We start from the raw sequence: 20317 nt of genomic DNA on the forward strand, positions 1-20317 counted from the left end.
TTCTGATTTTTTTTTACCAAATATATATTGTGAGTTTTTTATTTTGTAACCTTTTTCATTGTCTATTAGCAGGGATGAGAAGATTACCACTATTGGCTGACTGGACCATCAGAAAATTTGCAGGTTCAAAGCTATGCACCCATCGATTTTCCTCTACATTTCCCATGACTTGATTTATTGTATAGATAAAACTAGTTCTGATGGGTGAACCGCCAGGGTTAGTTGAAATGCACTGGTATCCCTCAGTGAACTGTTCAAGGTGTGTTTATCGTGAAACGAAATGATTTTCCTATTGTTGAACGACACGGATGCGATACGGAAGTAAAGGTGTGTGACCATCAAATTATGGGTTTTTTCAAGTTTCCGATAAGATCAAAAATTTTATATTTGGCTTTGATGGTTTCATTAGCTGAAATCAGTCTAGGTGCGAACCAGGCATTTTTGATCGATATAATTCATACCCTTGTCAGGGTTTGAGTTTAATAAAAAAGGGGCAAACCTGTTGCCGCTTTCAGTCACGCTACTCCGCAGGGGAGAGTTGCTGAGGCAGCATCTGATGAGATCGCCTCTGCCCTGCAATCGAAACCGTCAACGCCAAATACATAATTTTTAAAGTGTTGGACGCACGTCCATTAAAAGAGTAGTCCGTGCACAGGAGTAAGTTGGTTTTCAAACAAGTGCCGCCCGCCATTAAGTGGATGGCAGGCTCGGGACAAGTCATCTCCAAACAAAATGTTTATTCCGATGATTAAAATCTAACTAGCTCTAACTAAAAAATATTAAATTGTTTTGTTTTTCGTCTCTTTGTTTCCATTTACTTTAAGTTGTCAGCAAAGGAAACTAAACACTTCTTGAATTGTGCAGTAAGCATTTTTATAACGTTCTCGTTTTCTACATTTGAGAAAATTGGAGAAGGTTGAAGAGGCATGGCGACAGTTCGAGTAACGAACATTTAAGATTTGAGTGAAAATAAAATGAGTGAAATTTTGGTGCTCTACCTATTGTGAATACACAACCTCCAATTGACATCCAGTGAGCATGTAAACAAACAGTAACCATGCCGACACCGCCGGATTGTCCAGAGGTAACTTGGATTGTTTTTTATCGAGAAAATAATATATTATTGTTCATTTCCATCCCGAACACAGCAAATTCAGGCTCAGATGATAATTATCATCCATCCTGGTTCATTAAATTTACGAATCGGTCGTGCATCGGATCTAAATCCGCACCGAGTACTGCATGCTGTTGCTCGCCGCCGAAGACCTGGTGGAAAAGTTCACAGAGATTATATATTGCCACCGTGTGTAGAAAAGGTATTGCTGATAAATCGTGCTCGATTGAAGTTTGCTAAAATGAATCGTTTTATTTCATTCATGCAGACAAAGGAATTACTTCAGGAATTCGAGGAGTGTCGGCTTCAGGTTTCCCATACTCTTCAGTCATGCTTGCAGTCGAATGGACGACGTCGGTATGCTACCCCACCTCAGCAAATTTCTGCATTTAATCGGCGTGCTATTCCTGAAATTGTAGAAGAAAAGCCAAATGCACCTCAGGAGCCGGAGCGGGAGGTTTTGTTTGGGGATGAGGTAAGTTCATTTTTGAAAAAGAAATTAACAAATGGATTGCGTTAAAGAAAATCAATGCACATTGTTGCTCTTTATTATCCAAAACGCATTCAAAACTTGAAATCGCATTCTTGATCAAATGGCAAATGAATTTGTTCAATTGTGGATAAATTAGGACAGCCAAACAAATTCTCCAATGCCTCCATTGTGAAAAAGAAAAGAAATACAAAAAAAAATATAAAGGTTTGGCAGCCATGGCTAATCAGTATGCCTACTTTTTTCCATTGCCGTTATAAAATTAAGGGAAATGTAATAATTGTTTATTGAACCATGTATTGGGTCGTGATTGTTGGCAAACTCGACGGTACGGTTGGCGCACTAATTGCGTTTGCCGAAGCCTTTACATCCATGGTTTAAGTTGCCATCCGCGTTAACGCGGACCCTCAGTCAGTAACTTCTGATTTAACTAACTCTCAGAGATTGTCAGGTCGGCACCGTATTGAGTGAATAGACGACAAAAGATTGTGAAATTATAGCCCTTATAGAACCAGCACTCATTACTCGATCGGACCGGAGCCTACTCTGGAACGTCAACTCTGGTGGGCGCCCTAACATTGCTCTGATCGCAGACGGTTTGTACGCATTTAACTGTAACATTGTTGCCATTTATGCATTTAATTGTTTTTAAGGAGTTAGCCCACTGTAGCGGCCACATAAATAAGAGAATTTTGGCATGTCTTTTCAGCGGTATAATGGTGTAAATTAAAATTCTGATAAAGGAGTTTGATTACGCCTATGATAATCTTTATAAATTATTATTTGGAAAGTAATATATATATATGGTTGCCTTTCACCCCTTGGTGGTGTATAGTGCGTCAACTAAGCCTAGGCGCCATCGCTCGCGGTTACCAGCTCCTCTCACGACTTCCCGAGACGCTTGCACTCCTCTACTGTTCTGCGCCAAAAGCTCTTGGGCGATCCACTCGTCGGCCTTCTTGGGAGAGTAAATTTCCCTGCATGGAATAGCCCGCAGTGCAAATGTCGGATCTTGGTTTTGTTAGTATCCAGCATTTTTCGTCCAACTTCACTTGCCTCTCTTTTCAAATCCAGAGCCATTTGGCCAAGGTCCATGACCCGGTGAAAAAGCAAAAGATATCTTCAGCGTAGTCGAGGTTTTTGAGGAAAGATGTCATCGTCCATTGCATTCCTCCATTTCCTCCGGTCAGGGCAGCATGGAGAAAGTCAACGATAACATAGGATAGGAGGATAGGAAATAATATCGTTGATAGGATGCAACTTTCCGAGATTTTACCTCGATGCAGCACGTGACATTTGGCGCCATCATATGTCGCTCTGATAATAGCTGTTAGTTTCTCCGGAATGCTCCTCCTTGGTAAAGCAGTCTAGATACACTCCCTGTTCACGCTATCGAAAGCTTTCACGAAATCGATGAAGAGCAGGTCCAGCGTAGATCTAAATTCCGCGCACTGTTCCAAAATGATTTCTAGGATATTGATTTGGTCGATGCAGGAGGATCCGGAGCCAGCCTGTTCTCTGTCGATCAAGCTTCCGAGATATTCTTTGATGCGACGGAAGGAGGCACTCAGCTACCCCTCCATTTGTCACACTCAAAACCGGCGCCATTTTCTGGAATCTGAAGGGGGTCATCCCGTGTGTCGGGTTGGAGAAATCGATTTTTTTTTTTTGCATGAATTGTATCTATATATAGTGGAGAATATGTGGGCAAAGGGATTTTCCGATATTCCGAGTCCTTCCGAAATTACAGGGTTAAACAGGTAAGGAGTTTGCAGCCGCGGCTAGAGTACTCGATAAGAAAGAGCATCGAATCTTTTTTTACCGATTAGTTTTTTACCTGAGCCTTATCAATTCGAACACAGGCATAAATATAAAAAGATGGAAAACCAATCAATTGTCTAAACTTATTTGCTGTTTGGAATAAAAAGGATAATCCAGTCTAGAGTGAGCACTGAAAGGCGTTCAAGTTATACTCAGTTATATTTTGCTGTAAGTATTGTGCTGTTAGTGTGTTTAGTGATTTTTTTAAATGGATCGTACGAAGGGAGATCGCTTTAACGTTCAACGTCATGCTCGCACTAAGAAACGAGTATTTCATGGGAATCGATAGTTATCAGAGAAGAAAAAGGACTTCGCATCAACATCAGCAAAGAAACTTTTAGCAAGCATGAACATGGATGTTCCAATTGCGACAAGTTTTGTATATTGTATATTGGATTTTGCTGGAGTTTTCTCCGGTATTTCTGCAAATTTCTGCAAATAATAAAATATACGTAGTAGTAAAAAAGGAATACGTATGACATGTCGAGAAAAGAATGGGAACGCGGCTTAGAAATGCAAAGAAGAATCACAAAGGCATAGGTGGAAAAGGGGCTGGAAAACTTACTGATAAGGTTATTAACGACCTCAATAGATTTCTTGGGCTAGCTGTTCGTCGACACGCAAATTCGATTCAAGGAATGAAGCAAGAAATTTGGGCAACTTGCTTCCATAAATGTTCTACAGACAAAAATCCTCAGAATCAAAATTGTCCAGCAGGCGAGGACAGTTGGTGCAAATGGCGTAAAGCGGAAGCTAAAGGAGAACTGGATAGTTTTCACCATGAGAAGGCTCCTTTGACTGAAGAAGTTCAAACAGTCATCAAACCAATCTACGAAGGTTTGTCACGAGATGATCTCTTGAACAGATGTTTAGGAGCAGAGACCCAGAATAACAATGAGTCGTTAAATGCATTGATGTGGACTTTCGCTCCTAGACACCTTCATTCTGGAGCCAAGGTCGTAGAAATAGCCACTTTTCTGGCTGTAATTATTTTCAATGAAGAATTCAATGGCATTCCCAAAATCGCAGTGACAATGGGATGTCAAGTTGGTCACATATTTCAGGTTTATGCCGACCGCCGTAATGAAGCGCGAAATTGGCGGTCCTAACGACGATCGACTGACCTCGCTAAAAGAGCCACAATTGACACCAGAGAGCAACAATCGGCCTTACAAGACTTTTTTGAAGAAACGGAGGGTGCTCTCTATGGACCAGGTATAGCAAATTAATGATGAGCTAAAATTTTACTGTTGATAATCACATTTAAATTTTCAAATGCGTTTTTCTCGAAACTGCACCTTAAAAATCGGCTGCCACCATAGCTCAAAATCTATCCAACCAAATTCTTTGAAATTTTCACAGCTTCTTTAGTACATATTTCTACGGTCCGCAAACTAGGATAATTGCAATCGGTCGGGTAATTTTTTTTTATTCATAAAAAAAGCCATAAAAAAACACCAAAATCCAAAAAATTAAGTTTAAAAGCCCACCAAAAATTTACCTTTTAATATTTTCTAATTATCCTAGTTTGCGGACCGTGGAATATTGTCCACGTTAAAATGCCGTTTAGTTTTTTTTCCTCAGATGAACACAGCGCCCTCCAGCGTGGCAGCAGAAAAACACCCTTTTTTGGAGATGGGTGCATAAATTAACACCTATTCCAAAAATTAGCTACGAAATCAAGCTGAAAAATTTATCACATATACTAGAGATATCAATAAACATATGCTGAAAAAATCACGTTTCTATCTTTATCCAGTCCTTCAAAATAATTTTTCAAAAAAAGGCAAAAAAACGGCCTTCACACGGGATGACCCCCTTAACGATAATTTCCTTCTTCCAGTCTTTGGGAAAGGGCTCGGATTCACAAGATTTCCGTACGAGGGGGAGCAGAAGATCTGCAGTAACTGCAGGTGTAGCGATAAATAACTCTGCGGGGAGACTGTCAAGTCCAGTGGCTTTACTTCGTTTAGGTGCATTGATGGCCGAAATGATTTCTCTTCTGTTTGGAGGAACAGTCCGGATCCGAATGTTACGGTGCTTAGCCATTACATCCACAAGAGGAGCAACCACACCGGATGTAATACAGTTAAGGACCCTGGTGAAGCGTTCTTTCCACTTCTTCAGTTGTTCATCATCGTTGATGAGAAGTCGACCGTTACAAGCTGTTTCGTAATGCGGTATACAGTCTGAAATTATTACGATTTGCGGCATCTTTCGCTCCTTTGGCCAGCTGAATAGGAAATCCTCTTTTGTCACGGCGTACACTACGCTGAACTTCTCGGGATTTCGCTCGGTATCGAAGTTCGAGTGCGTCACGTCCGCCATTACTCGCAGCGGTCAGTAGAACGTTCAATCCCTTCCGTTCATCGATCCGCTTCCACGACTCCGCAGTCAGCGAAATCTTATGACGCCCTTTCGAGACGCAACGTGCAGGACTCGAGATGGCAGCAGATTAAGTTACCTCAAATGAATAATTTTGAGTAAGTTGAAGTCCTCTGAAAGAATCAGGAAGATAGAGTTCAGACTCAAACGTGAAAATGGTCACTGGATTGCTGTTCAACGAATTGGTATTTTCATATATTCACTGAATGCTCACTGCTTGGGCGAAAGGAGAATTGCGAAGTTTGCAACCTTCGCAGGAAATTTATCAGCGATGTGCTATGGATGCACTTAGTAGCAAAGAAAGAGGATTGCTGGCGCAACTGCGAAAACTTTAGAGATCACAATGATGCCGACTGATTGATGCATTCATCTGATCAAATCTAAGTCACGGGGATACCAGGAAGTCATAAAATGTAAAGGCTATAGCACAAAATCTTGATTTACCTTTATAATTTCTTAATTTTCTTAATGATCTTAAGTAAAAATGGCAGTAGTCTTTCTCGAAGTTTATACAATTTGTATTGAAAATTTCACCATTTCAGACACTTATAGTTTCGTGTTCTTGGGGCATATCTACTATATTCTCTAGGCGTTGCAGTTACGCAGTTTTCCGTTCTTCGATCCATTTTGAAACCGTTTAGTTTTTCAGAGTATCATCCGGAATGCAGCCAATAACTTTATTTGCCATAGAAAAAGCATACTCAAAAATGGAATCGTCCAGGATTATGTACAAGCTAATATCAAATGTCGACACATCCAAAAGGCAACTCCTAAACCTGCTGATGGCAGACATTCAGAAGCCAACAAGCCGCTGTATTTGAAAGCGAAAAATAGTAGCAGAATTACGTCGATCGAAAAATTCTCCTATCATTAAAAACCTCTTTTTTTTCAATGCTCAATAGTAGTCACTTGGAGAAAGGTGTGAGCTTTTATGGTGGGTAATCCAGATGCTCCCAACACATGTCCGTATATAACGATTGCGGCTCAGTCGAATTATTTGATCTGGCTTTATCTCAAACTCCAATTTTTCTGCATTGAAGTTTTGACTGCCACTTGTAAGCCGATGATTTCTTTACTAACCTATCATCCTTTGGTCAGTTGATATTATCGATGGGTTTTTTTGCGTCTTGTCCTAATTCAAACTTATATCTCAAGAAGTCCCTAACGACTCTATTTTTTCCACTTTACTTGAAACAATACAACTTTATTTAGTTCAGAAGTCTAATATAAAATAATAATTTTCAGGTAATTTATACAAATTCCGACGGAGCGTACAATTTACATTTTCCTATTCGTCGCGGAGAATTCAATTTGCATTCAGATATCGGTGGATCTCTCACGGCAGTATTATCTGACCTACAAGCTATTTGGGAATACGCTCTCGTTGAAAAAATGCGAGTGAATATCAAGTAAGTTTGCCATTGACCAACAAACAACACTCAGCTTATTAAAATCCGTTTTTCTTCAAGGGAACTGAGTAAGTACAAAGCAGTTTTAGTTGTCCCCGACATTTACAATCGGAGTCACTTAAAGGAATTGACAAATTTGTTATTGATCAAGATGGGTTTCGGCAGTTGCTTTTTAGTGCAGGTATGCATATTTTCTGTCTTTTTGTGAATAAGGATAATATTATGCTCCGTGAATTTTAAAATAAAGGATCACGTCGCTGCAACATTCGGCGCTGGACTGGGATACGCTTGTGTAGTTGATGTTGGTGATCAAAAAACTTCCGTATCTTGCGTGGAAGATGGCATTTCACATCCTAACACAAGAGTCAAACTTGAATACGGTGGCGGAGATGTGACTCAGACTTTTTATTGGCTTTTGCAGAAATGTGCGTTTCCCTATAAAGAAAGTGACGATACCAAGCCGCAAGATGCAATCCTATTAAAACGACTCAAGGAAGAATACTGCCATGTTAATTTAGATATTTGCGGTTCACAAGAGAAAACCTTCACAGTTAGTCATCACGGAAAAACTGTACGAAAATACACGATTCAAGTGGGCGACGAGTGTATTGTTGCTCCACTGAGCCTTTTTCATACAGAACTACTGAGTACGACAGGTAAATCGAAAACGGCGAGAGTTCAGAAGCCTTGCGCTGCTCAACCGGATTCTGAGGATTGTTTTGATGCGGAATATATAAGGGAGACGGGGGTATAATATTTTAATTAATAATAAATCGATCAATGAATTCAAGATTCAATTTCCAGCGACGAAGTGCTCGCGAGCAATTGGAACAAATCCAAGGTGATGGTAGTGTGATTGGAGCGAACGATAATCAAGATGAAGACATAGTTGTTGATAGCTTGGATGTAGAGAAGGATGTAAAGCCTAATGATAGAGAATTCATACAACCGGGTGGTCAAATTCTTGGATTAGATCAAGCTGTTCTGCAAAGTATAGAGAGATGTCGTAAGTGGCGGTAAAAGTTGGGATATTATTAGGTATACTAAATATTTTTCTATGGTCTGCAGCAAATGAGGAACTGAAGAGGAAGATGTACGGTTGCATTCTTGTCGTGGGTGGAGGTATGAAGTTTACTGGAATTGGTAAATGGTTGCAGAATCGAGTTGCACTTCAAATTCCCTACTTGCATCGATCAGGTAAGTGAAAAATAATTTATTGTTATTAATTTAAGCCTTTTGAGCTATTTGTTTTGGGGGCATTTATGGTTTATTTCGTAAATATAATGAACCACATACAATTTTGAAGTGTATGATTTTATCGCTCTTTTTTTATTAAAGAGTTTACAAAATAATGTTAATCTTCAGGCCAGTTTTAGAATATTTTCTGGAATTTAAAAGTGCAATTATGTTCACTACAAGGGTTTTTTAAATAATTCGATTTTTTCAATTGAGATAATTTTCAACACCTTAGACATTATGATAACAAAAATGTAGTCCGTGAATATTTGCACACGTCTCCACTTATCTCATCGCATATCCATACTTAATATACTACCTGGATCCAAAAGTTTCTGACAATGGTACATGTTTTCAATTTATCTACAATTTTGAGAACAGAATTGAATTTGCGACGATATTGTATTAAATGTTTAGTTATTTAGTGAGTTATGAAATTTTCTTCATAGCTGAATCCGACCCGACATTCCTTAAACATATTGCTGGAGGCGGATGTGAATGTTTCAGTACGACACAAAATCCAGACTTCCAGTGAATGGCCTAAGCCCGCCATCCACTTAATATTCGAGAATCAACTTACCTTCTGTTAAGTGGACTACTCTTTTCTTGGGCGTGCGCCCAATACTTTCAAAAATTATGTATTTGGCTTTGACGGTTTCGATTAAATCAGACATGATTTTGCCAGTCCTCATGTATTTCTCGGAGAGATGAGAGATACTACGACTGCGGACGCTGCGGCTGTGGATAAGATCCAATAGATTGCGGTGGGCGGGTCACTTAATCAGTATGGGTGAGGATGATCTGGACGATCCGGGAAAGTTTATAGGGGCAAAATGGTAGAAAAAGAGACGTAGCAGATCCTACCTGAGATCATGTCGTAAGCCAGGACGCCAGACAGCTGTTCGGGATATCGAATTGGCGGAAAATCGGGATGTCCGGAGTTCCTTATTAATGATGATATAATCTTCACAATAAATACATGATTCTAGACCTAAAAACTGAAAAATTTGCAGTCTCCCAGGGAGACTTTCAAAAAACCCTCGCTCGAAAAAAAAATTGAATTTGAAGAAAATGGCGGAATTTTTAAGAAAAAATTCAAATTTTGAGTGAAACCTACCTGATTTCTCTTGGGGAAGGTCCCGCGACAGGCCGACCAAGAAAATGCATCCAATGTCGTTAGAAACAAGATGCTCGGATCGAGTAACAAGCCTTGGAAAAATGGTCTGGCGTCCACCTCAATCGACGCGGCAGGACGGGCCCCGGTTCTTTCGAGAAATGGGCAAGAGTCCTTAAGTAAGCTAGTCTGCATGCTAAATGTAGGCACCCTAACTGGAAAAACCGAGGAACTCGCAAGAGCCCTTCAGAAAAGCGCGTTGGTATTCGCCCTCTGCAATAAACCCGATATAAAAATCTGCAACGTGCCTGTTGAAGACTATATCATCATTGCCATTGGGGAAAGGGGTTTGGAGCGCGCAATGAGGGTGGAGAGCGTATAATCGATTTTGCGGACACCCAGGAGCATGTACTTATGAATACATGGTTCATGGTATCTCATCTTTCTATGATATATTTTATAGTGATCTCGTGCGAAGAAAAAAGAAATGATCTCACTTACGCAATTACCAATCATTACGAATGTGGAAGAATCGTGGAAACAAATTAAAGACACGATTCACAAAACGGCCTCTGCAACTCTCGGAGTTGTCAAGCCAGGTAAGCGGTACATTAACCGAGATACTTGACTTTGAAATGAAGGTCCGTGAAAAGAAACCACAAGTTTCCCGGCGGTAAAACGTTCGCCAATTAGCAAATTTATAAGAATGCCAATCGGGAACCAAAGAAAGCGATCTCTGTCACCCGAGCGGTCCATTAGAAAAATCTTTACGATAAACTGAACACTCGGGATGGCAAAAGAGATCTGTATCGACTTGCCAAAAGCCACGGAACGGTACTTTGCTGATAGATGGCGAGAACATTTCAAGCAAATTTTAACTGTAGAATTTGTTATCCTCCACTTCCATAATCATTGCCGACATTTGGAGCAGTTCCACCTGTCAGCGCAACTGGTGCTCAGAGGTGGGGTCCGAGGGGAGCCTGCATAGTGGTGGCACCGGGAGACGCTGTATCACAATGGTTTGCCGATCAGATTCGAGTCTTCACGGGGACTCATTTGAAGTGGCAATAGGTCACGAAACCTTACCAGGGGTGTACTGGTACCATGGGAACCGGAATAGCCGTTGAATTTATATACTTCAGGAGAATTCCTGTTGTATGTGTGTACAGCTCGGTTCATGGAGGTTGTTGGTTACATTCAAGCGAACAGAGACCTTCGGGCCTCGACATAGTGTTGCGTTTCAACACGAGCGCCGTACTTAGTTCGGTAGAGATTTGGGAAGGTCTTGTATCCACCTGTATGAATGCTGAGCCATGCACTTGGTATAGACTGATACAGTTGTAGTGGGGCTCTGATTGTAGTCACAAAATCAATCTGTGTCTTAAGAAGACCGTGGGAGACAGGTGCCCACGCAAAACCATTGAGACGTAACTGTCAGCGCAACTCCCACGTATCCGACGAGGGCGATCAGACCCAAGTCTGCAAGGGATTAATCTGAAGTGGCTCTTGCGACGAAGCTTCACCGGAGGTTATCTGGTACCATGGGAACCAGGATAATCCTCTGAGAGCATTTGCTTTGGAAGAATTCTTGGAGGATGTGTTCTCAGCTCGGGTATTTGCGGTTGGCTCCCTTTTGGGAGTTTCACGATGATTATGGTTATGTCTACATCGCGGGCAGAGCTCCTTGGAGCTCAAGTGTGGAGTTACGCTGTGCAACTCGGGTGCCACATTCCTTAGTTGCGGCAGAGGTGTTAGTTAGGCCTCGCATCCACTAGTATGAGTGCTGAGCAGGGGTGCGCATGGGTGTTCTCGGGGAATCCGATTATGGAACTGGCCTGACCCCTCGGAAACATGACGACGGAGCTATATGCTAATATATTGGCAACAGAAGAATGTCTGCCACAAAAATGGAGGAGTCGCACCATTCGAATCTGTTCCGACAGTCAGGCGGCATTATCAGCACCAAACAGCAACGACATATCAAGCCAGTTGGTGTGGAGTTGTCATCAGGTGCCGCTGAAACTTGGCCGACTGAACGAAAAATTCCAGATGTGGGTGCCAGGGCACTCAAACATCGCTGGTAATGAGGAGGCTGACATACTGGCTCGCCACTGTCAAGTCTACTCTGAAGGGTGAAATTGCAAGCATTCACGTAGCCGAGTGGAGAAATTTGAACTCTTCTCGGCAGGCGAAAATCCTTGTGAAAGGACCTGGGGTCTCTAGAACGGCATTTTTGTTCTCCCTTAAGAAGTGGGACATGAAAACCCTAGTAGCGCTTTTAACGGGACACTGCTCTTTAAATAACAATATGGAAAAGATTTGGGTGGTGGTTTCGGCTATGTGCAGCCAATGTGAGGAGGACGAGGAGACGGCCCTTCACTTTTTATGCAGCTGCCCGGCCTCCTCAGATCTCAGACGAAGACACCTTAGTAAAATTTTCTTCAATGAGGAATCTGCACACTCTCTGTCTTTAGAAAATGCCATCAGATTCGAAAAACCCTGCGAACGCCGTAGGCGTGAAACCACTGAATAGGCGATTTACGGGGATCGTACAATAGGCCTAACAATGGCCTGATTGCTCGAAGCTGCGCTCCCCCCAGTAAACTAAACTAACTAAAAGCAGAAAAGGCCTCACATGGCGGCGAAAAAAACGCTGTTTGATCAGGATAATGCGCCGATTTACAAGTCGATGTAACGATGGAGAAATTACACGATTTACGATTTGAATTGCTTCCGCATCGCCCAAATTTACTAGATCTGGCCCCACCTGACTTCTACTTGTCCGCAGATCTCAAAAGGAAGCTTCAGGGACAGAGATTCGGCTCCGATGGTGAAGTTATAGCCGCAGCTGAAATCTATTTTCAGACTAAAGGCATAGTGTTTGATAAAAAAGGTTCGAAAGTTTAAAAAACCCTGAAGTGATTGTATCGCTATGAAAGGCAACTACATTGATAAATTAAGTCGACTTTTGCGTTTTTATTGGTCAGTCTCGGGATTATGGCCCATGTGTTGTATTGTCAATCAGGTTATTTGGAGTGGGAGTTTCATGATGGTTGTGACTACGTTCTATTGCGCCTTACAGCTTGGGGGTTGTTGCCCTTAATTGCGGGAGAAGTATAAAATAAGCCTGGCCACTGGTATGAATGCTGAGCTATTCACGGTAGAACTCTAATTGGGGTTCCTAATTCAATCCGTGCCCGGAACGGACTATAGAATTTTGGCTACACTGCAGGTACTCACGTTAAACCATCGGGGCCTTAATGTTCGCAAAACAGATACCAACTAATCAATTTTTTATATCCTGGGAAATATATCAATCGTCCTAATTTAATTAGTTCTAATTTCAAACTTGCATTACAACAGAACAACTTGACATCGTGACTAGTCCGAAAGATATGGATCCAGCAATGACAGCATGGAAAGGAGCCGCTGTGATGTCCTGTCTGGAAAGTGCGCCTGAACTTTGGATTACATCGACTGAATGGGCGAAATTTGGTTTACGAATACTCCGAGAAAAAGCCCCGTTTATGTGGTAAATTATTGCTTTTTATATTCTGAATCGTGATAGAAATAAAAAATAAGAATAATAAAAAGTCAATGTGTTTTTTTTATTCATTTTTAAATATAAAAATGTATTTTATTTTAAATCATATCATTTTTTGCACATATTTTTCTTTTTATTTATATTTCTTACAAATTAAATGTGTTCTTCAACTTTTATCATCTTTTTATCCTTTATATTATTATGATCTTCACTTAAACTTAGTTTTATATACTCATATATATTTCAAGACAATTTTTTTGTTGCTTTCAATTACATTTTTTTCTCTTACTTATCCTTGTCTAGATCTCCACTATCTCTTCCTTGACATCGTATCTTGATTTTGTTTATGCTTGCAGTACTTACTTATATTTCACTATGCTTAGGTTTTGAAAATAAAGTGTCGTAATATCGAAGTCTATCCGATAGTTTTGCTAATTACAAATATTTGCCTAGAATATTCTATTGTTCTTTTATTTCTATCTCCGCATTTTGATACGAAGTGAACATTAGAAGGAAATGTAAATGAAATTTTAGTAGTTAAAAGATAAAATATATTTTTAAATCTTGTATGGGTGAATGCGTAAATGTAGTTTATGCATGTATAGTTTTGAAATAATGATCTTGGAGCTATGTTAAGGGTTTTAACTGACACCTAGACTGTGTGGATGAGCTTATGACGATGAACTATGAAGTGGATAGTCTGCCGTTAATACTAATCACAAAATAATTATTTTTTATATCCTTTTCAATTCATTCTATATATTTTTTTCTCTCCTTTTTAATATCATCTTCCCTTTTTCATTGTTTATATAAAAAGCTTACACTCTAGATTATACACGAGACCATTCCTGTACCTTAGACAGTTGGGGGATAATATTCGAGCTTCTTTTTACAAATATACGCTGTACCTCGTCCCTCATAGTTTACTTCGGGAGGAGCATTTGGAAGGTTGGCGGCTCTAACTCTTGCACGCTTTTAGACTTGAAAATACAAAGAACCACGTTTTGAACTTTTTGATACAACTTTACCGATTACACTAACATCCATTAAGACTATAAGCAATTGGTTAATATTCCCCAGTGAACAGATACATTATGTGGGTGTAAGTATCTAAATTAGTTAATACCAAGTGAATTAGGACAATTCGAATCGAGCCTAGTGAAAAACGCGTTTCCTTAAATTGAATATACGCTGCTGCCGATTGGGCTTCAAATATTTGAATAATTTCATTTGTTTTGAACCAGCTCGTGAAGAATATGGAAGCAACGGGTAGAACTTTGGGCGTTGCTTCGAACTGGATCACAACAAACGGATTAGTACTAGCACATCATCGAAACAAACAATGCAATGACATTGTTGGGCACCGTAAATGCTCGAATGCTCTCCTGAACCAATTGACACACTAAAATTGCTGATCGAAAGATTCACCCGGCGAAGCGATATAAATGTGAGTGGAAACCTCCGGTGGAATCTTAAATTTGGAATAGTAGATAAGATATATCGACACTTGCAATTGTTAGCAACGTAAAAGTAACAAAGAACCATTCGAGCTTTAAATTTGAATTCATGGACTCCAAACTGAGATGGGCATTGGCTTTTTGATCATTTAAGAGTTTCAATCCAAACATTTCTGTGCTGGATGCGAGTTTTATTTGAAAGCATTATTTACATGCGAATGCCCCCCTTTTTCAAGAATCATCTAAGGATCCTATTGCGTCGCGCTCAAAAGCATTGTTACAACACAATGTTTTTTTAATTATTACAGCTAGCTTGTCTGCGTGTGTGCCATGAGCTCGCTAACCTAAAATTAAATATTATTTACATTGTACAATTACATTAATGCAATATTAGGCGTACATCTAAATAATTCATGAGCTACAACTCACAAAACTAAATTACAGAGGAAATGTGCAATATATAGTCCAATTATCTATATTCTAAGCGTTTGTTAGTATCTATATTTTCTAAATAATCGCCCTTGATCGATTTATAATTCACTTAATTCCGCTTTAGAGGGAGTTTGGGATACATGGGGGCAGAAGCTAACATTGCTAAGTTGAACTATTTACATATTTTTCATTCGGATAAATTGTGTCTATATAAAATATGGCAGTTAAACAGTTATAAATGACCTGTACAATGTTTCTCATTTGCTTGTATGATTTTGTATAAGAGAATTGCTGTTCCTACTTTGCTGATAATATGGAAAGGCTATCGAAAAGGGACCGTATTTACTCATTTTGGCCCAATGTGAAAAGAATTGCCTATCATTTGCTATAATCCTTTCGCACAATGGAATGTCATTAGTTAAATCAATGAACAGCTACTAACAGACATTGCTGTGCAATAGCGCTGTTAATTCAAACCAAGGGTTCTATCTCCACGTTATTGATGTAGATTGTGAGTCGAGTGGATTGTCACGCTACAAGAGAGCATTCAACAATGTAAATATCAAAGCATCTAACTAAAATAGAATTCTCTTATGCATCGGCAAAGTTGTGGCTGTTAAGATGCTGAACCTGGTAAGGCGGGGCAAGATCTTGTACGCATATCCTAATTAGGACGGACGCCCCTCGCAAGCCGCTGCAGCCACCTCACGAGGGCCCTTCGAATTCCTCGGGCGAGGCCCACACCATTATAGCCTCAGCGTCGGGGCACGGTCAAGAATGTCTCCTTGGCTCGGCTAAAGCCCTTCTTTCAGGAAGAAAGCGTAACCAGAAGGAGAGATGCGCGTCGCGTCCACTTTGATTTGCGGCAATTGAGTCTGGTTTTTCTCTGAAACCTTTTTTGATTTCAGCTGGGGGTGGGGTGTTGTGGCGGAGCGAGCAACTTGGGTGTCGAATGCACGCAAATGCGAATCGTGTTGACTATGCCATCGAAAATTGTTAGTGCAGAAATAGGGTCAAGATAGAAGAGTATATTCACACTCCGCTTATCGTTTAAATATAAAAAAGTTTTGAATTAACAATTCTTGTCAACGCATCTAAAATAGTTTTTAAATTTTAATAAATTCACACTACAATGATTTAAATTCTTCAAAAGATTTTTTAATAAATTAGTTATTTGAATGATTTGTAAAATAAATGGATGCTTCACCGATGTAAATCCAACCAAAACGAAACTGCTGCTATTACATGGACACTTCTCGCAGCTAAATGGGCAAAGAATGGCTCTTTTTTCCAATGCAGACGAATCCTAAGTTAAATTGAAGACTAATCACAGAACTGAGAGTTATGAAGGACTGTATAGGAGTCTCCGCCGAGGATGGTTTTCTGGATGTATTCCATCGTGGTTCTCCCTATCCTAATATATGGTTCTATTGTGGACATACAGCAAAACCATGGTTAATTGGATCCAAAGGATAGCATGTGCAGATGCTACTGGGCTCTGCATCGCTACCCAACAGGCGCCCTTAGTATACTCTTACATGTCGGGACCTTCATATTAAATAATCTGTAGTTTATAGCGTTTTCAGATTCTATGAGTCAGGATGCTTGGCAGTGAAGTCTTATGACTGCAATAATGTTCTAGACGAAGTGCCACATGCAGTGGGACTTTCAACCAGGGTGGAGTGGAAGACAGGCAATTTGTTAGTGTTGCGACATGATATGTTGTTCCGGCGGATCAAAGATGGCCTATAAAGTCGGAGCGGATGTTCTCCGATATACATAGTGTAGTTGAGTCGTATAGTCTTCCAGGAAACGCCAGTATATTCCAGAGGTACTGGCAATCCTGGAGGCCTATCTTGACAAAATCATTCTGAACGATAGTCAAACCACCACCAAGGCTTTATACTCAGTGACGACATTTTCCGAGCAGTTCAAAGACGCCAACAGTCTGAGCAATACACTTAAAGTCACCCTCTTTTGGGTTCCCAGCTATGGGAACATAGACGACAATGAGTAGGCCGAGGAGCTAACCAGGCAGGGCTGGGCTTCTGATAGTCCCTTGGTACGAAGAGTGGAATTTATTAGCTCCATTTAACAGCCGCTGACGGCCAATCACCTGCGCTAACCCTTAACATACCAAGTTCCTCTTGTCAGAATTGGTGCTCTGGGGTAGACGGGACAGCAACTCTATCGACCGAATCAACAACAAGTGGCTAAGGAGTACCTCCACATTAGCTTGGTGGTCATGATGAAGTAGGTTAATTCTCCAAGGCTCTTGAGGATCAGAACCGGATCTGCACGGCGACTCATTTGAAGTAGCTTTGGCCATGAAGCCTCACCAGAGGTAATCTGGCACCATGGGAACTTGACTAGCTCTTCAGAGTTCATATTGCTTATGGGGGGTTTTTGATTATATCCACATCACGAACATAACCCTTCAGAGCTCAAGCCTGGAATTGCGCTGTACAACTATACTCCTTAGTTCGGTAGAGGCTTTAGGTAGGTCTTACATCCACCAATTTGACTACACTCAGTATGAACTGGTATCGCTAGGCTTGTCATAACGCGTTATTTTGGTCACCAAATCAATCCGCGTTTTAACATCGTAGAGTTAGGCCACGTTTGCGTTAGAGGGTTTTTAAAATTAAAATTTTTTAAAGAACGAATTATAGCCATACTAATTTTGAACTAATATGCGACGCATATGAAAATCATGGTCTAATTGTTTGTTGTAGTTATGGCAGAAACACTTTTTGGGGTCTTCCGAGGACCCCGCTTGGTATGTCAAGGGCTAAGTCAAAGAGATTTGAGCTCTCCTACATCAAAATGCGATCACGATAACTTTCGAGCCAGACACGCATAAACGGGTACAAAATTGTGGTGGTTTGCAAGGAGCATTGGCTTATAGGGGGCGATGCCAGACTTGGCATATTTTATAGTTCATATTGTCGAAATGGCCGAGAATACGGAGAGGCACTTCCTTCCCGATTGCCAAGTTCTAGCTAGAGCCAGGCCTCGGACACCAGGCAAATTATTTTTTTTTTGGGATTTGAAAGACATCTGTGATTGTATGATGGAGGAGCTGCCATGCATCGTGAACGCTACGAAAATGTGGGCCGGATAGATTTTGATCCTCTTGCCCTTTTCACATCAGCCAAAATCGTTCATCATAGCACTAATTGGGCTCCTCAGAGCGACTACTTATATTCGCACATAGCGTAGCTTGAGAATGACCACTGTTGCGTTCAGCACATCATGTTCGAACTTTTTTAAGAATCAAGGCTGATGTCTATCAATTCAATTCTTATCTAACCGGCGGCATTCGAAATTTATTTACTGTGAATCACCGAATCGTGAGGTTGAACTCTGGCCATTGAAAGAGCTTCGCGCACAGAATTCAGCAGAAATTAAAAGTAAAAAGATTAGCTTAGTTTTTCCACCATCAGAAGTGTGCAAATGCAAAAGGTGATGCCTTCGCCTGCTGATTTTTAGTGAGCTGCTCCGGGACAATACGCATTGGGCTCCGTCAAGAACCAAGACAGCTGCTGCTGAATAAAGGGATCAGTGAAAGCTGAAAGCTAAAGGCTTATGACTATGGCGGTTGAAATGAAAAATTCAAAAACTGTTTCCATTTGACTTTACTGCTTTTCTATGCATATTTCGGCGACTACTTATCGTCATCCCTAGCGCTTGGTTTCGAATAACACAGTAAAATTGGAGCGGTTTTCATATACTAATTCAAGAAGATGCAGCAAACTTTCAATAGTCAATATTCACTTCAGAAATGGATAGATGTGATTTGCTATGGCTTGGATTTTCTGATATTTGAGGTTATTAAACGGGATCAAATCCTCTCAAAAATATAAATGGGAAATTATTTCACTTCTTGAATATTTGAATGACAAAACCATGTAAAAATATCCGAGATGATGATATTATCAGAATTTTCGTAGTTTACAGACCGTAGAAATGTGTCCTAAATATGACATTCAATTTTCAAAGGAATTAGTTGAATGAATTTTGAGATATCGTCGCATCCAATTTTCAAAATACTGTTTAGAGCAAAGTGGGTTGATTGCAAAAATACTATACACAGGAGGAGTAAATCCAGCGTCAAAGAGGCACAGAATCTCATTGTGCACCTTTTGGGTAGCGGCGAGGTAGGTAGGTGGCTCGAGACCCATGTGGTTAATGCATTGTTGGGCAATGCCTACCGTTATAATAGATGGTACCACGTGCTCGCAGCAATTCACAGACATATGCTCGCATTGTATCACATACCCGGCACTAATACCAGCCCTTATGCGCGGAATTTGGCGCACAACTCCGTTGCGAGCTGCACATCTCCTGTATATAGTCTTTTTGGTTTAAGATCATCGAGTGTTCGAGCTTGCGTTTCAACAATATCTCTATTTAAGACTGTAATTTCGGAATGAAACCGAATTAGTAAAATCACTCCCTTACAAAGCGCAGTGTGTCCGTGAATTGCCAGTTGACTGAAATGCATTTGATATTTGCTTGTGCCACTTTAATAATGATGAAGAGCCATAACATCCACTCAAAGTGATTGTGTGGTGTGGAGTCTACTCTGCAGGTGCCATCGGTCCATTACTTTTTGAGAAAAATGCAACCTAAACAATTACTGTGAATGGTGGACGATAGGTAGCCACAATTGGATGAATTGGGACTGGAAAATATGTAGTTCTAGCAGGACGGTGCCGCATACAGCAACCGACCCAATGTGTATTTTATGATTGGCGTTTCTAGCCCGCGTTTGACGATATTTATTGGATAGCAAGATTACCAGCTTTAATTGTCCCCGTCTGCGGAGTTTTTGAAGTCACGGGAAGATCCGTTGAGAAATCTAGTTCGACTTCATCCGGATCAGGCTTACATGGACGAAAGTGGCGAACCCGATTTAGATGGATCAAACCTGCTATCAAACGGAACAAATGCTATACACGAAGACAATTTGCGCTTTGACATTTTGAGAGGAAAAACGGCAGAGAAAATTTTCCTTTTGACATAAAACAAAATATAAAGGAGTATATAATCGGATACGATCGATGAATAAATTGGCGTAACCATTATATACTCCATTTTATATTGTGTAGATGGCCGAAGAACATTTGGGAAGGGGGGAATTAGCTAAGAAAGGAAGATACGTATTTTGATTGGATACCTTAGTTGAAGTAGAAAATAGTCGGTAAAACACCATGAACTGTAATTGTAAAAGATATTAGAAATGCCATTTGTATCGTCATCGAACAGCAAAGTTAGTGGATATGGTGGGAAAGCAATAAACTCAATGAATG

At 40.5% G+C, this 20317-nt stretch overlaps 1 protein-coding gene across 1 annotated transcript; it reads left to right on the forward strand.

Moving 5' to 3' along the window:
• Positions 1-1038: 1038 nt before the first annotated feature.
• LOC119653733 (actin-related protein 8) lies at positions 1039-13162 on the forward strand. Its single transcript, XM_038058655.1, has 9 exons — positions 1039-1084; positions 1149-1316; positions 1383-1589; positions 7056-7219; positions 7280-7400; positions 7467-7967; positions 8024-8225; positions 8288-8416; positions 12933-13162. The coding sequence occupies exons 1-9, from the start codon at positions 1058-1060 to the stop codon at positions 13103-13105; spliced, it is 1692 nt and encodes a 563-aa protein (XP_037914583.1). The 5' UTR covers positions 1039-1057; the 3' UTR covers positions 13106-13162.
• The last annotated feature ends 7155 nt before the right edge of the window (positions 13163-20317 follow it).

This window comes from Hermetia illucens, chromosome 4 (genome assembly GCF_905115235.1).
Source record: "Hermetia illucens chromosome 4, iHerIll2.2.curated.20191125, whole genome shotgun sequence".
Classification (NCBI taxonomy): domain Eukaryota; kingdom Metazoa; phylum Arthropoda; class Insecta; order Diptera; family Stratiomyidae; genus Hermetia; species Hermetia illucens.